This window comes from Psittacula echo (genome assembly GCF_963264785.1).
Source record: "Psittacula echo genome assembly, chromosome: 6".
NCBI lineage: Eukaryota > Metazoa > Chordata > Aves > Psittaciformes > Psittacidae > Psittacula > Psittacula echo.
The window spans coordinates 34,489,305-34,507,536 of record NC_137743.1 but is presented as its reverse complement, the minus strand read 5'-3'; the positions used below and the strand labels follow the sequence as shown (position 1 = coordinate 34,507,536).

General features: G+C 37.0%; 1 protein-coding gene across 8 annotated transcripts in view; it reads right to left on the bottom strand.

The window, feature by feature from the left end:
- R3HDM1 (R3H domain containing 1) overlaps positions 1 to 18,232 on the bottom strand; it is a 56,044-nt gene that overhangs the window by 17,889 nt on the left and 19,923 nt on the right. For 5 of the 8 annotated variants that reach the window (XM_080621825.1, XM_080621828.1, XM_080621826.1 and 2 more), the window contains 9 exons: positions 17,796 to 17,874; positions 16,298 to 16,357; positions 16,076 to 16,216; positions 13,433 to 13,541; positions 13,242 to 13,337; positions 12,035 to 12,072; positions 11,532 to 11,758; positions 8,593 to 8,847; positions 5,001 to 5,155 (listed from right to left, as the gene is read on the bottom strand). In XM_080621825.1, coding sequence (XP_080477951.1) covers positions 5,001 to 5,155; positions 8,593 to 8,847; positions 11,532 to 11,758; positions 12,035 to 12,072; positions 13,242 to 13,337; positions 13,433 to 13,541; positions 16,076 to 16,216; positions 16,298 to 16,357; positions 17,796 to 17,874 — 1,160 coding nt within the window. The remainder of the gene's footprint in view (positions 1 to 5,000; positions 5,156 to 8,592; positions 8,848 to 11,531; positions 11,759 to 12,034; positions 12,073 to 13,241; positions 13,338 to 13,432; positions 13,542 to 16,075; positions 16,217 to 16,297; positions 16,358 to 17,795; positions 17,875 to 18,232) is intronic. The other 3 variants (XM_080621829.1, XM_080621831.1, XM_080621832.1) reach the window with 1 other exon arrangement.

The following is an 18,232-nucleotide window of genomic DNA, read 5'->3' as shown; positions in this document are numbered from 1 at the left end:
CGGTAAGTCTCATATATGCATGTCTCAAATTACTGTGCATCAGTAGCATCAGCCAAAGAACAACAGGAAAGAGCAAGATGTGACATAGTCATACATCATCTTCAGGGTCGACAGCATGAGAGAACATCCACATTCAGACACTTCATTCATTTTACTACAAATATTCAATTTTTGGATTACATTTGCCTCTATCTACTTATTATGAGAATTAAGATGTCAAAAATAAAAGTCAGGATTTATGTCACTAACATTTTCTGACTGGACTCCATGTGAAAACTTATAACCCCAGTTAAAATAGCAGAGGGCATTAGTACTGCTGAAGTAGTTTTTCTTTTTAGGAGTGTAAGTTAATGAGGCTCTAATCCTGAGTAACAAGGTACGTTCCTCTAACTTGGTATTATACTGCATGCAAGGATTAATTTTTTTTATAGCCTGAAATCAAGTAATAGCTCCAAGAAATGTATTCTAGTGGTTACCTACTATCTGTATTTTATTGACATCTGAAACTATGATAATGACTCTCCTGAGCACTGCAGGAGCCCTGTGAAATTTGAAAGGTCTATTACTATAGCCCCAAGCTCATTTTATTTACAAGCAATTCAGCATCAAATTATCAACAACCTGGAATAGGAAGTAATCACTAATATTGTAATGTACTAAATAAGAAGATTTGGTTCATACTTCAAAAGTGGACTCTCCAAACATGGAGAAACACCAAAGAACACTTGATCCTCTCTTAGATCATCCTGAAGAAGAGAGGAGTTAATCAAGAGTAACTGTAAGCTCTTTTACTGGTTAGCTACATTCACATTTTATGGTGAAATTTTATAGTTCCAGGCTATTCTTAATTACAACTGGAAATATGAATTTGCACCTGAATATTTAGAATATCTTTACAGCTTAAAAAGACCTATTTTCATTAGATCAACAATCTAACTTTGCCTTTTGCATTTCATTCTTTAATGATGCCTATTAATGCAACTATGTTTTTCCTACACTGGATTTTACATTCTGCTTTTCATAATACCTAGTTTATACAGGAGATATTGATATTTAATTGTGAGTTAACATTTGCTCTAAAAATGTCCAAAGGATAAACCCAAATAATACACATTTATTTCTGTTACACTACCAACAATAGTAAATTCTGATGTGGTCAGTTTGTGCTACAGTGATATGCACAGTACAAGCATAATTAACCACTGAAATAGGGTATTGCCAATAAATGGGTAAGGCAAACTTCCCTGGTACCAACTACGGTTGTGTTGTATTTAGATTATGAACCAAGACCATCAATCCTTTAACTATAAAAAATTTTTGAAACTGCCAGTACACTTAGTATCTGACCCCATCTCCTGAATGTGAAATGCTCCAAAATTGTGATGATCCTGGAAGGAGTTTCATTCTCTGCTTTAACAGCCACATGCCTGACAATGATTGTGAATCACAGCAGATACACCTGAATTAGCTGCTACTAACAGCAATTCAGTCATATGCTAAACTCGCACAGGAAGGTCACACTGGCTAATTAAACATTCTCATGTCATTGCTAAGAAAGTAAGAGTTATACTGACTGCAGTCCACACATACTCAAACTCTAAGATGAGAAATAACATTGCTAATAAAAAAACCACACCCTCCACAACATGCAATTCCTTTTAGAATTGTGTACCTGAAGTACAGACAACAGTTACAGTATAGTTTTAATTATATGCAGGCTATTGAATTCAGAGAAATACCTATCATTAGAAGACATTTCTGATTAATGTTGTAAGTAACAACAAAATAGAAACTCTGAATACACACTAAAATATCTATTGGATAACACTGTGGTGGGTTAACCTTGGCTGTCCCCTATGTGCCCACCAAGTCCCTCTTCACTCCCCCATCATTAGCAATACAGGGGAGGAAAACAAGATGAAAAGCTCACAAGCCAAGAAAAGGACAGAGAGATTGCTCACCAATTACCATCACAGGCAAACAGACCTGACTTGAGGGAGATTAATTTAATTTATTGCTAAGAGAGCAGGATAGTGAGAAACCTAAAAATAAAACCAGCTTCCCCCAGTCTCCCTGCTTCTTCCCGGGCTCAACTTCACTCCCAACTCTTCTACCTCCTCCTCAGAGTGTCACAGGGGGACAGTGATTGTGATTAGGTCATAACACTTCACCTCTGCTGCTCCTTCCCTTCTCAGTCTTCCCCTCCCACAGGAGATTAGTCTTCCATGGACTTCCCCAACGCGAGTCCTTCCCACAGGCTACAGCTCTTCATGAACTGCTCCAGGGTGGGTCCCCCATGGGGTCAGAAGTCCTGCAGCAAACCTGCTCCAGTGCAGGCTTCCTATGGGGTCACAGCCTCCTTTGGGCATTCCCCTGCTTTGGGTCCTCCATGGGCTGCATGTGGAGATCTGCTCCACAGTGGACCTCCATAGGCTGCAGGGAACAGCCTGCCTCACAGGCTGCAAGAGAATCTCTGCTCTGGTGCCTGGAGCACCTCCTTCCTTTCCTCTTTCTGACCTTGGTGTCTGCAGAGCTGTTTCTCATGCCTTTTTTCTCTCACAGCTGCTGCACAGCATTTTTCACCTTTTTGGAAATACATTATCACACAGATGCCGCTGGTGTCAATAGCTGACTCAGCTCTGGGCAGTGCAGGGTTTTGGAGCTGCGTGAAATTGGCTGTCTTGACACAGGGGCATCTCTTGCTCTTTTCTTGCCCCATCCCCTGTGCTACCAAAACCTTGCCACACAAATGTATTCATTAGAGCATGAGAGGAGTCTGGGGAGCTGGGAAAGCCTCAACTTTTGACCTTGACTGTAGCTGAGATTCTGCCTTGGATGACTCTTCTCACTTACTAGGTTTCAGTTTCAATTTGTGTGGGGTTTTTTTCTGTTTTGGGTTTTAAACACAAAAGACTAGGATATTTAATTTCCAGCTTCTATTTAGGAAACAAGGGATGCTAGTGAGGTAGGAGGGTTGAAAGTTCTGGCAAAGAGGATAGAAAAAGGTAACCTCAAAAAAAACAGAACAGCCAACCCCTTGAAACATATTAGTGTTCAGCAGAAGAAAGAGTAGACAAAGAAGCAACACGAAAGGATGGAAAGGGGTTAATCAGAGACTTTTATGTACTGACTGGCTAACAAAACAATAGTATTTGAAAGCTGTTCCTTTACCAAGGAAAATAATATATATCTAAATACAGAGATATATAGATATAGTCTTATTTGTATGACTTTCTGCTGAACTTGAAGTAAACACATTAAAAACCTCAGGAACTATTTTCCCCTTCTCAATAACATTTCACTGTGATTGAAAAGGTAGCCAGTCATTACACTCGTGTCACACACCATTACAAACAACCAAGCAAAGGTCAGCATTCACTAAAGGTTAACCCATGCAAGGAGGAGATGATCAGAAGGTGTAATACCACAGAATATTGCTGTGTAGAGGAGACTGGCAGGAGTGGGGGTGGATAAGAGACTGCTGAGTACTGAACAGGCTGGGAAGAAGGCTGCAGAGGCCGCATAGGCTGAAGAAAGAACAGGTTTATAAACATGGTTAACATCAGAGTAAGAGAAAATAAAACAAAGTCGAAGTCTTTTGTAATAGAAAAAAGCAACTATGTTCCACTATGAGACAAGGAATGGATACATCTTTCTTTCTTTAAGCTCAAGACTGCACAGAATTGAGACTGAAGTAATTTTCAATACCTCGGTCTCCCAGCAGAAATAAATTTGCTTTTTGTATGTTATATTAACCATAAGCCAGCAAGTTGCCTCTATAAAACATTTACTGTTACTTTTAGAGAGATTTTTTTAAATTTATTTATAAAACTACACATGCATTCTTAAATACAAGTTGTTTCAAAGCATCTAAATGGTGAATGAATTTACTACTAACCACAGATTAAAACATTTACTTTCACTTATTCAACAATACTATTTTCTCTAGACTGTGGTCATTTGAACATCAGAGCGGTATAATTGCTGATGATATTGCAGGCAGGTTCAACTCCAGTATCCACTGAGAAGAACAGTGTAGTATTAGTCTCCTATTTAATCATTTGCAAGAATCATAGAAGTAGTTGTGAAGAAAACTGCAAATACCACATATCCCACAAACTAGACAGGAGAAAGAGCACAAATGAGCCTTTTTCAAAACAGAGCATCTCTACTGTGGCATACATAGAAGATTAAGTCAGGGTTAAATGAATAAAGGTTTAGATGAAGTTCTATAAATAACTTTCATAGTTTAAGAAATATGAAAATTTGAGAGCAATTTGAAAATAGCACTGAACACTATAGCCAGTAGCTTGGTGCCTGAAATAGCAGCTGTGAAGAAAGTAGAACCCTCCTTTTCCTCCCCATATGCACTCTTTGCTTTTCTTCTTCAAAGGCTGTGGTCACCTTTAATCTGGCTGATTCTACTCAATTCCTCTTCTATAAAATGAGGATAAAATATATCCCATATTTCAGCATGCAGTTTTGTGAGTAGAGTGAGCCAAACCACTACTAAAGAAGTGTTCCCATTCCACCAGTCCCAAGCTACCTCTTTCGTGCCATGACTACTGCTTGTGCAGTACAGCCCAGGAATTCACCTGGCTGAAAAATAACCTTAAGACAATACACAAAGTTTTCAGTTGGATTAATGCTCTTCCCAGATTGCTGACTACATTACTGTTAACGTCAGGATAACCGCACAGTCTGACTACTGATAAAGGCAGAACCTCTTTCCCACAGCAATCTGTGCTCTTGATACCATTACACTTTCATACTTAAATATCTTCTACATTTTTAAGAAAAGACTGCCTCTACCACATTCAGTTACTAGCAGAATGGATAGTTCTGAGGCCTAGGGGGAAAAGGTCCAGTTACCCATATCTGCATAGCTCTTACTTCTCAACATACACTTCAACGGAACAAATCTATCGATCCCTTGTCATCAGACAGCAATGTGACAGTATCAGTCATCAATATAAGTATCATGTATTTGACATGTGCACCTGTGAGAGGATGTGATTTGCTGCTGGCTGTTGCTGAGGTGGTGCAGGAAGAGGCGGCTGTTGTGGAGGTCCAGGCACTTGGGTCCTAACAGGTTGCTGAGGCATAGGAGGATTGTACACAACTGGAGTGCCATCAGGATTAACGAATGGCTGACCTGAAAAGGTGAAAGAGAACAAACACAACCAAATGACAGACAGATGCATCATCTAAGTCTCAAGAAAACAAAACCAAATGTATTTAAAGTAGGCAAAATAATAATAAATTTTGAAAATAAGTGATGTCAAACTGGTTTACATGACAGATTCATGCCAAAGCCCCACAACTACATTTATAACAGCAATGACTAAACAGGCCGCATTTGACAAATTACAGACAGTGAAAACCCAAAACATGTAAGGTAAACAAAGATACCCCAGTCTTTACTTTGTGAACACAGATAAATATTTGTTGTATCCTACTTGTTTTGAAAACTCATCTTTAATTAAGTGGATTGAAAAGGGCAAGAGTAGTACAGGAAAATCCTACTAAAAATACTATTGTAAGTACCTTTTAAAAGGCAATTAAATGAATCTCCTTTAATCAGTTTGAACACAAATCAGAAAAGAGGAGAGCTTAAAGGCAAATCTTTTAAAAATGTATATACACATATATACATTTATATAAGCAGTAGCTGCAACAGTATTTCCCTAAATGCTAATGAGATTACTGTCAAAGGATTCTCATCCCCTATTCATAGATGAATTGGCTTTCAGCTTTCAAACTAAATAGTGTAGTATTAGTCTCCTATTTCATCACTTGCAATTTCAATATTACAGCAGTGGACTAATGAAAAAGAATTAAAAAATTAACTACTTCAAAGTAAATTATAAACTAACAGTGATTTATTCTGGTGCCTGAGTTGAGAAAAACAAATCAAAGGAACAAGAGATTAGCTCACAAGGGCCTGTGTCTAGCTGCTTAATTACATGTGTCTGTTTTTTGATACTTAAGGTCCAAAACCGATATAAATTTTTCTCTCTTCCAATACAAATATTTTCTTGTCTGAGATTCTTTCCAGAAAGGTATAAACTGAGACTAAAGCCTCTACACCCTAGCCAGGGTCCTGGTAAAATAGTGCTCCTCCAGCCTTCTTTACCCCATCATATTTAAATAAGACTGGCCAACATTAAAGTGCAAACTTGCTGCAGAGAGGACTGAGGCAATTAATGCAAGAGGTAGACAGGAAGCATGAACTGATTTGCAAAAGGAAGCTACATTATATTATGAAGCTGGACTGCACGCAATCAAGCTATATTCAATTTAGCTTAATGGATTTCTCTTTAATGCTCAAGAATCGGCAAAGTTCACAAGAACAGGGAGTCAGACTTTCTTATTTCCTTCTACTGCTTTCTGGTAACCATGGGTTCTTAACTTGTTTCCTGTAGTGGCTGAATAAGAACTCTTTTCCTAATTATCACCTTCAACTACTGAGAACAACTCTGTTCACCTAAGGTCATGAGATCCTGTCAGAAATACTGAGAAACTAGTTATGTTTTTTGAACTGTGACTGTCATCAGGAACAATAAAGCCAGATGAACAGTTACAGAACATTATTATTCAATTACATTTTAAGTTAACTATTTATCTGAACCTAGATATTCCTGATGCTGGAAGTGTACTTTACCTTCTACCAGACACTCCGGACTCTCATTAGACTTTAATGTAATATTCTGTTATGAAAGACTATTAATGAGTGCTTTAAATACATTAAAAGATTGACAAAATGTAGTTAGAATCACAATTTGAAAATTAAGCTAATTTTAATCCATATGAAAGAGAGTCAAGTCTACAATTCTGCTGCCTTTTCCAAGGGGGGTGCAAGTACAAGATGCTTTCAGATTAAAAACTTTCACAACCACATTTGTTTCTCTGCCCTTCCCTGTTGCTATGTGGAAGTCTCACCAATGTAACAGGGAAAATGACCAACAGTACAGGAGGAAGAAAGGGAAACTGATCACAATGCAAAACATTGACAAGCACATAATTAAAATGAAAATGACTCAAATCCCACTACTTTTTAAATGGCAAAACTACATCATGTTTTACATGAAATCACATGAATACACATGATGGTATCGTTTCAGTGCTCGCAGTATCTGTTTTGCCATACAGTAACTGAAGATTTTAGCATAGTCATAATGAAAAATGAGAGCCAACATTCTTCATATTTGATGTGTAGAGTAGTCTAGTGTACCCAAACACTAAACCTTTTTTTTCTAGCAAAACTTGTTCACTAATGATCATATTTGTCTTCAGATGCTCAACACACAATGGAAAATTCACATACAAGATGTACAACTATCATTATAACTAGAAAATTGAAATCAGTAGTGCTGTTGTCCAGCACCTAGATCTAAGGCGGCAAATACATCCTCCTGCAAATCCAATGGCTATCTACAAAAATTAGAAGCTACAGCTAGTCATTTATTACCCGTTTTTTTAGCAGGCCTGGCTTAAACTGTTCCATTTATACAGTAAGTTATTTAAGAGAAACCTTACGCACCATATCAATATGCAGAATCATTAATTTAAAAAAATATCTCAAATGCTGTATACAACAGCAACTAATTTATATTAAGGAAAGAGAACTTTATTTCAAAGTTAAACCTTTCAGTTATAGAAGAGAAATAATTTAATAACTCTTCATTTTAATAACCCCAATGAGAAAAATCTAGTTTAAAACATCAATTGCAATTATATTCAAACACAATAAATTCCATCCACAGAATGATGGAAAAAATATCCTGAAGTATTTTCTTTTCCACAAGTAAACCAAATCTTTACACTAAAATTAAAATATAATAATTTTCCACAGATAATGCATTACATAAAGGGTAAGTCAATATTTTTATGTCTCAACTTCTATAATAAAGTAAAAGTTTACCCAGAGAATGCTAACTAGTTATTTAATCCAGACAAGCGGTTACACATCTCTCTGCATCTACATTGTGAAGTATCAATTTCCTACTACTTAGTAGGAATAACAGTATTGGCCAATTACACTAACAGTTTTGAACTGATAAACAGAAGTTCAGAAATGGCATGGAATCTCACACTTACTTCTTTCACTTGTTTTAAATCAATGTTATGAGCATAAAGACACAAGATTATGTTGTGGAAAAAAAACAACAACCCCACACAAGATAAATTCTTTCAAGTCAATATGAAGAATATTTTAGGCTCTCTCCCTCCCTGAAACTGTTTTATAGTAGCACTGGGAAAGACTCTTCTCTTTCCCAGAAAAACAGATGAAACAATTTAAGTTGTTCTGTGTTCTGGACAATAAATCACAGGATTTTCAGATTTTGTCCAAGTCACTTATTAAAATTTTAATTGTAAGTTAAACTCTAGTAGAGAGAAATCAAGTGAGTTTACTTATTCCTTTGATCCTAGAGTCATGCTTTCTTTCAAATTAAGTGCACTGAACAAACACAACCACAGAAAAGAGGAAAGAAAGAAAGGACAACACTGACGTTCAGTCTTATGTAAACACTCGTGCATTTTTCTCCAAGATCTCAATTGAAACAAAAACATTCACAAGCATGTACCAACCTGTTTGAGGGTTGATCAGAATACTGCCAGGCGGTATGCCTGCCGCTTCCAAGGGAAGCAAAAAGAAGCTAGTGCTAGTAGGTGCCACTTGCCCGCTTATGCCACCATCAAAGGAAAGAGAGTTACTACTGCTGACAGTTGGATAGACGGCAGGCGTGCCATGAGAAGGCTGGCTTAGAGCTGGCACTGGAAGAGGCTGCTGGGTGTGAGAAAGAGAACCCGTGGATGACCCTACACTACTAGAAGACTCTGAACCTAGGAAAGGAGTAATGAGAAATTGTTTTTATCTAGAGACAGAAACATCACACTTAAAATATATACTTGTAAATGCTTACCCTTAAAGCTCAGCATTAAGTACATTATTAAACAGTGGCCTTTTCACTGAACTCCTCCCTTCACCTCCCCTGGAATACCATTACAAGACTCCTTCTGTGAATTAAGGGTTAGTTCAGCACTGCTTTGCACTGTAGTGAGGCTTTCATATTTAGCTCAGATTTTCTGGGCAGAAAACACATGCCTGTACATATGCACATGCTGATGTTCAGTCCATCCACAATTCATTTAGGTGTTTGGTCAATTATTTAAAAATGGTGCATGCACATGTATGAACTGGATACACTGAAGCAATGAACACACATCACACAACTGCTGCATAGGTGCCAGCTGTGTGATAATGCACATGGGTCCAGTGTCCCTTCAGACACAGTAGCTAAATTCACATGCTCTGTAGACACAGATAGCATGCAAACAATGACAATTTCCTTTTTACTGCGAGATGTCAGAGATCTTCTCTGACTCACGTGCTGGACCAATTGCAATATATTAACAAAGATCGAACTACTTTTTTTCCTCCTCTGAGAATTTTCAGACTGAAATCAAGAATACAGCCGAAAAAAGTCATGGTAACTGGTAGCTTTAACCTAGGCTTATGCAACAATTCAAAATTCAGAAGGAGTATGAAATAGCTGATTGAAAGCAATAAGCATTTTATAGCTATGAACAGCTATAAACACTGCAAGGCAGTGGAGAACCAGACCCTGAGCCTTCTGAAAGCCAGTGTATGCAGCTAAAAGCAATACTGCAAAAGTCCAGTATGGATAGGTCCATAGAATTGCACTGTTCCTAGATTGCTGTATACCTAGCATCTCTAAGCATACAGTTTATCATTCTTTTCATTAAGTCTGTGCTATGATACTTGTGGTACTTGGAAACAGAACACAGCTGTTTAAATTTAAGGACTTTTCATTAACAGCCTCTTTACAATCTAGAAGAGAAAGCAAGACTCAAAAAGGGCTGCAACAAAATTTATCTACTGTCTGAAGCAGCTCTGTAGCCCTTGATAAAGATTTCTAATTGTAACTCATTTACTTATGTATATGCACAGATAGTACAGCTTGAAGCATTTGCTGATGCTAGTAATCTTTTTTCTGCTGCTAGACGAAGTGAAATACAAAGGTATTAATTGTAAACTGGGCAAAAATAGCACATCCCAGCTCTGAAAAACAATCTTCACCTGATCAGGGTTAATTTGATTTGTTTACAAGTGTATCCACTTCCAGATTATGTAGAGAAATGAGGCTGAAACCATAATTAAAGCCAATTACGTCTTGCATCAAAATGAACCAACAAAACCAACCTCAACATGCAAAATCACCACAACCTGTAAGTGCAGTGAAGCAACCACCAAAGACAGGCATTCTGAACTCTGAATGTTAACTCTCAGAATGCCAAAATAAAGTTTCCAGTGGAATTTTAAGAATCCATTTATGTCCTTGCAACTTAGACAACAAAGATTTCTAAGAATGTATTTACTATTTCAACTATTGTCAGGTTGTAGTTTCCTTTCAAGCTATGCCAAACAGTATTACTACATTGCTAAATAAAATAAGTCAATATGATGGCACAATTCTACAGCATATGCAGAAGTACCTTGGAATGTATTTTTTTCAAATACAAGTATACAAAGGATAAACAGAATTTATAACTGGTTTACTGCATTAAGACGCACAAGTGTGGTGATAGACATATAAGGTAGTGTTGGTTTAAGGGAAAGCAAAAGGTGTTAACATATCCTTATCAGAAACAAGTTTTATAAAGAAGATCACAGCCAAGCATTAACACAGGCAAGCAGTAACGTTCTGCTTTTTTACAGTTCTACTTCAAGTTCTGAAGCAGTGCGTCTGTAACCCACCCATGTACTTACAAGCCTCAAAATTCTCCATAACCAAGATTATCTATTAGATCAAACCGCATTGGCATTTAGAATACAAATATTTACTAAATTAAATATTTTTAGAGATTTTCATTTGACAATGATTACAAGTTAACACACTTTTGAAACCCAGACTCTTACATTTTTCCCCAGCATTTCCGAATCTTAAAGAGTACACTTTGATCACTGATCTGATTTTTCAGCGATCTAAAAATTAAGATTTTTAGCCATATTCATTTCAATTTAAACAATGGCACTGAAACACAATAAATAAACCTATAAATTGACAGGCTTTAATGCTGTTTTTTCCCAGCTAGCAGGATAGCAGCACATCGTTTCCTAAGACTGCACAATGCAGCTTTGTCACACTGAAACCAAAGAGCTGAACTGTAATTTTTTTATTTTGTATACAGCACTTATATTGATAAAGGTTTTCATATCCTTTGTATGAATTGAAATGCATTTAGCTTAAAGCCAAATTCCAAAGTCAGAAGATTTCATTTAGTTTATTACCTGAATTTTAGGCCTCTGAGGCAGTTTTCCCCTACCGAGCTAGGTCTGCAGTCATTTTATGTATGCAGCCCCCACTAAATTCAGAGGGAGTTGTATGCATGGAGCACCTATGAGACTGAAGCCTCTACATATGTACACATCTGCAATACGCATCAAGTATCAAACCATCGGGTACTTCACTGCTATGTAACTATTTGTACAGATTTTATTATACCTGTCTTAGACAGCCTGCCTGTGCTTTTGCTGCTTCCAGAGCTATCTCCTCTTGTCAGAACTGATATCCCACTGAAGCTGCTGGCTTTCGTTACAGCTGGCTTCAGATTGCGGATGGAGCTATCAGAGTCGGTGCTGCTCCAGGGACGGGGTTCACAATACTTCAGATCATTCTCAGTACTGCTTTGATGGCTGTTGGCTGATCTCCCTGATGTTTCCTTATTGATTCTGTAAGTTATAAACTAAACTTTTAGCACAAGCATCAATTGCAAAACAAGGGAAAAGAAAAAGAAAGAAAAAAAAAAAGAAGAAAGGTGAAATGCATGCAGAATACTTTGGAATTTTTTTTTTTTAAAGAAAGGATCAAATACCTAAGTATCTGTCGTCTTTGTTGTGTACTATTAGTTTCTTCCTCCTGGATTCTGTTGACATTTTAATAAGATAGCTTAATATTTATTAAGAAAATAGGAAAACAAAACAGAATTAAACTGCAAATTTTCTTACCTTTTATCAGTGAAATAATTCTCTTGGGAACACAGGGACTGAGGGGCAAAGAAGTGTAGAAATTAATACGAATGGCATCTAGAACCCCAACTACATCGCAGTAAAAAAAAATGCTGCAATACAGAGTCTTCTGTATTAGACATGGACTTTTACAGCATCCTCTTTATATTAAGCTTCCTGAAAACTTAAACCTCTTTAGTGGATAACTTCCATGTTATAGGGAAAAAAAGGCAATATAAAAAGGCTCATCTGCAGGAAATAAAATGTTGGCATTAGAATAGTTACAGTGCTGATTATTGTGTTTATATCAGTATTTTACTGAAGTTGCAATTCTTCCATTTGGCCTTCACTGCCTTATGTCACTTCCAACTGATGTGTGAATTCATGTGCCTGTTAACACCACCTGAGTTGCCTTGGCTTTTGCTTGAAATGTGAAGATGATGATGATCCCGGCTACTGTACTGAATTCTTTGGGTACAAGTACACATATGCTAAAAAGCAGGCAGAATATACCGTCAAAAAGGCTTATTATTAAATTCAATTACGTTGTCCTTGACTGTGACTTCTAACATTTGGTACGAGGCTTCTAAGGGTACAATATCTGGCAAATGAGTATGCAAAAGGAAAAGGTAATTTTGTATCCAAAGTCCACTCTCTTTGTTCATAACTACAGTGAACATGAAAAGGCTTTTGGAATGTAACTGCATACAGCAAATTAGCCTCTCTGAGCTCGTTACTCTTTCTTCAGAACAAGAATCTGGCTTTGGATGTGCAAGAGCTACAGATAAATGTCAAAAAAAAAGTAGATTATTAGAAGTAATACTTATTTGTTAACACATTTTTTCAGTTTCGCTCAATATGATTAAAAATAACCACTACTTGTGATCGAATTATATTTTACAATGTTGTCCTGCTTGCTAACTCCAGTCAAGAGAGACTAGGATTCCAGAATCCTGACTGAAATTTCACATATGGGAACTCAAATCATTTTACTGTGACCAGTCATAAGATGTATTTGATATAGACACAAGTGAGAAAAAATCCCAATATTTTGGGTTTTGGTTTTTTTGTGCATTGTGGGTCGGGGTTTTTTTGTTGTCGTTGTTTGTTTGTTTCCTGGAAAGAAGTATTTTTTAACAAAATCCACGTATGCGTGTGTGTGTGAAGTACTGATAGAAAACACTGGAAGATTTTCTTTGATACATACATCTTGTGCAAATATTCTTTCTCTAGCCCTCTGATATTCTTCTTCACGTTCTTCTATGGATTTACTTCTTCTGTCGTCTTTTAATCGTATTCTCATCTAAATTAAGTGATACAGTGTCAACTTCAACAGGAAAATAGTATAAACACAGTCAAATACAGCAAGTGGAAGGGAATAATCCACATGTATTTTACCTGGTTGTCATCTTTGTCTAAACTAGAGTTATCCCTTTTAAGGATGTACCGCTTCTGGAAATCATCGCTCTTCTCATCTTTTATATGCTCACAAAACTTTTGGTCAGGTCTGTGAAAAGTGGTTAGAAAGAAAAGATTTATGGTTTTGTCAATACACTATGCATAGTGGAACAAACTGAACTATACCCAAGATTAATGTTAACTATACTTAGTATTCTAAGTGAAGTGATAGACTTGTTTGTCCAGGTGATGGGAACGGTACCAAAACCGTAAGAAGATGTATACCCCTGACAAATCCTGTTCCTGAGGTGTAACAAACCTGCTTTTAAAATCTCTTCCTCCTTCAAAGCTTTTGCTTCAATTTCCAATTAAGGTGACAAGCAAACCACATTCCCTTGGGGAACCAGAAGTGCTCTCAAATCCAGACTGGTGCCATGCAATGGATATTGGGCATGCATGGAAGTGAAGATAGGTGTTTTCTGCTATAGCTGTAATACCTCGGAATTCATTTTAAGGGAAAACAGAAGATAGAGGAGAAAGCATTGAAACTTGCAAACTTATATAACAGAATTAAGTAGAAATAAGCAAGAGAAGAACAACAGTATAATGCAGGCACAAGATCACAGTAAGAGGAAGAAGCAACAGATTTTATGTTTTGATATTTTATCTACTCTGTCAAAGAAAATGAGATATTTTGCAAACTCCTGTTATTACAACTAGATACCAAGTACCTAGACAATAAGACTACTACTATTGAAAGAGAAGCTCTCAGACAAGCAGGAAATATTTCTCCAATAAAAACCAAACCATACATATATTCTGTTTCTTTATTTATTACCCGGGACATTTGTATAGAGTCAGGAGATCTTTTTCTGTACAACAGCCAACCCTAACTATAGTCACTGGATGCCCAAACATAATTAGCAGGCATTTCAGAGAACCTTTAGACTGTCTTACCTCTTTCTTTTAAAGGTCCCTGAATTTACTGCCCTGCAATCACCAACTTCCCACTCCACTGAGACGTCCCAGTATGCACTGGGTTGCTGATGTCAGTAACATCACTGATCGGCGATGGAGCCGGGAATCTGCCTATGAGGAAAAGGTAAGTTTGGTTTTATTCAACATGGAGCAGATCTCCAAGGTTTTCTTTCCAAATTCTTATTTTATATCCAAAGTGATTTAAAATAAGAATACTGAAAACATTAAGAATCTTAATGTCTGCAGGTTAGATGAAATGCCTGCTAATTAGTAACTGCACCTATTGGGGGCTTCCAGAGGCCACAGGCTATTTAAATACAGCTGAGGAAAAAAAAAAAAAAAAAAGAAAAAAAAATATAAAAAGGACACAAAAATTAAGAAATTATCTTTTAATAGTTCTTAAAGTACTTCCACACTTGAAGGGCTAGACTGAAGCTTCAGTCTAGAGATGCTAGTAGGGGCGTTGAAATGTATGGCTTTATAAGTCAATTTAGACAGAGAATGCATAGCCAAAGCAAAAACACATACACAAATACGTAAGTTATTTAACAAATGTTTAGGTTCCATATATTTTACTGGAAACCTCCAAGGAGAAAACTGTTCACTTAGCTAAAACTTCAGTGTGGCATAGTATTTCAGTTTTACTGATTCTACCAGTAGGGTAGGTAATAAGATTTTTTTTTCCCCAAAGCTATGGAGAATGTACATCAGAACTGGGATCAGGATGCAGGCACTGTAAGCTCTTGTTTTCAGGAGATCAGATCATAGAGTATTTAAAAAACCTAAACATCCCACAACAAAAATGGTGTCAGACAAGCGTTTTAAGCTAAAATTAGAAACTAGGTGGCATAAACATACCGACGCATTAGCCCTTTGTTTTTCTGAGAAAGAATGAGAAGATAGAGCAAGTGCAGAAGACAGAGAGAACAGCCGGGTCCTATGAATGAAAAGGTCAACTACACATGGGTTTTGGACTTGCTGTGACCCCAATGACACTTTTTTTGTAATACGGATTTGCCTAGTGGTTTCTCCAAGAATTCTCCAGCCCTCCATGCCATGAATTGTTATCCTGATTGACACTTCAACTAATGGGATGTCTGTCTTCCTGCTACCTTAATTTGTTAGGCCATGTGAGAACTGTAAGCAACATTATTCCAACAAAAGACCTCAACATCTGTATTTTCCAAGTAAATTTTTACAGTACAAAAACTGAAGTCGTGCAAGTCTTGTTCCCTCCTTTCACCAAATCGGAAATAATTGTTTTAAGTTAAGGGTTCGTTCTGCTTTCCATATGAAACAAAAAATGTACTTTGTAAGCTTTATTGGTATAAATCTTTAAACAAATAAATAGTTGATATAAATCTGTACTTCATGGAAACAAAACTAGCAATGAGTCTCTGAGAAAAGCAACAAAAATTCTTAATTTACAGATAACATCCTTTCTTCCCGCTCCCCCCCCCCCAAAAAAAAGTTTAAACATGGAACAGATGACGTTACATAACACTGGAATATGAAAAGTAGAGCTCCTTCAACTCCCTTTCCTTGATGCATGGTTTTCAATGAGCAGATAAGACCTCTCCTGCTACAGATGCAGCATCATTGCAGAATGTATCTTAGAGGTTAAATCTAAGCATCAGAAAGTTTTTTCAAGACTTTTACACTTACATTCTTGTATTGCTAGTTTTATTTACTATGACTGACTTTCCACTCTGGTCCACGTTGTGCTCTAATCCAAAGTAAGCAGCTACCCTGTGCAACAGCATTCTATGGTAAGATGTCATTGGGGGAAACTTCTTTCTTGGAACTCTGGAAGAAAGGAATAGGAGCTTTATGAAATAAACAGGAATACTCCTGAATTCTTTTTTCCTATCAAAATACAGTACTTACTCATTATTACCAATGAAATCTAAAATTTCCTGTTCTAATTTCAGCAGCGTCATTCTGTCCCTGAAAATAAAAAACACAGCAACGCACATGAGACACTCCAGTAACCACAGCTGTATTCATCTTAAGAATACACAGATAAGGTCTATAATCAAGGGATGATGGTAGATGTGAATAGGACCATCAAATGCAATATTTTTAGGAGTATTAATTTTTCACTAAGCTATACTGTACTGAACCCACATAGTGAACACGCTGTTCTCAGAATACAAAAATCCTCCAAGGGAATCTCTGCCCAGTAGGCTCAAAAGAACATTGAGAAGAAAGACTCAAGAAGAAGAAAAGGTAGTGACCGGGTTGGTTCTTGTTGGTTATCATGGGTAGTAAGAGCCCTGAACTGGCCCTTGGATTGTGAAGCATATAGTGGAATAACTGAGACAGAGTAACAGAATACTGATAATAGGAGGCAGTACTATGACATTTACTACAACATACCAACAATCAAGTGCTTAAAAGCTGGCACACGCTGCAATGTGATGAGGTGATAGAAATGAACACGAGTCTTAGAAATGTTTATGCCGGTTCCAACAAGTCATTAACATACAAAGAAATTAACTGCTGCAGAGTTTATAAGCTTCCCAATTAGTGTGTATGAAAGCCCACTGCAGCCCTTCACCTACAGTTCCTTATTTTCACTGGGATGCTTTACAACTTCAATCAAGAACACAAGAGCCGAGCAGAGATCTGTGCTTTCAACTTTTACTCTACAGGACAAAGTTATGTTGGTCCCTTTACAGCTCATTTTACATTTTTGCCAATAAAATATAATCACAATCACATTGGAAATTATAACTATAACATTAATGAATAACAAGTAGCAGTGGGATAACTTTTGTGACAGAAGCACAATCCCACTGAGTTAACTTCTTGCCTTGTATATAATAGCCATGGATGTAGTACGAAATCCCATTGAAGAAAAAAACCAAACAAGTTAGCCGGCAATATCAACACAACAGAACTACGCCAACGCTGTTGCTAACAAATGACGGGCTTGAATTAGGTCAGATTTGGTTTCTGATGTGAAGATGTATATCTTTTAACTATGGTTATATGGTACAGCCTAAAAAGAAAACCCCCTTTGTCTATAAATTCAGTGCAAGGCAGATTAAAGTAAGAGAAGGCAGTTTGGCCACTAAGCTAGGAGAAGTTTTAGAGACACAGTCTTAGAGTCCCTTCAGGAAGACAGCTGCACACAGACAGAATTTATTATTTGCCTATTCAACATTAAAAGCACTTAAACCATTTCAGTGTTCTGAACCTCTGCTAAGGTAACACACAGATTACAGTGGACTGGTGTTTCAGAGAGCCTGTGCAACAAAATCTTGTGCTAAACAACTGACATGTAGTGTTAAACATTTTGGGGGGTGGGGAGGGAACAAGACAAAACCCCTCACGCAACAAGAAGAAAGAAAACCAGAAAGTTGACATAACTAATGCTTACCTGGGATTGTTTTTTAACGTATTTACTAAAAATTCATGAAGATCTATACCAGTGGAATCTGTATACTCTTGGCTGGAATCTAAGGGTGAGTGGGACAAGAGCGAAATTACAATTTGAGAAAACACTTTTTTCCCAATTATTGGTGAACATACTATTCATGGATCAATATTATATAACTATTAGGCAAACTATTCCCAAAATTAAACAACTACAGTTTCCAGGGACAAGGCAAAAAAGAAAAAACAAAACAGAAAACCCAACATCACTCCTCCATCCCCTAATTCAAGTGTAATACAGAAGCAAAAGCTTCAGTAACTTTGCCAATCTATTAACAAATTGGTATATTTTGAAGCAGTATATCACCTTGAGTCACCTGATGTCCATCAACCTTCCAAGTTTTCTCAATATGCTACACTGCACTGCTGTATACACTTCTG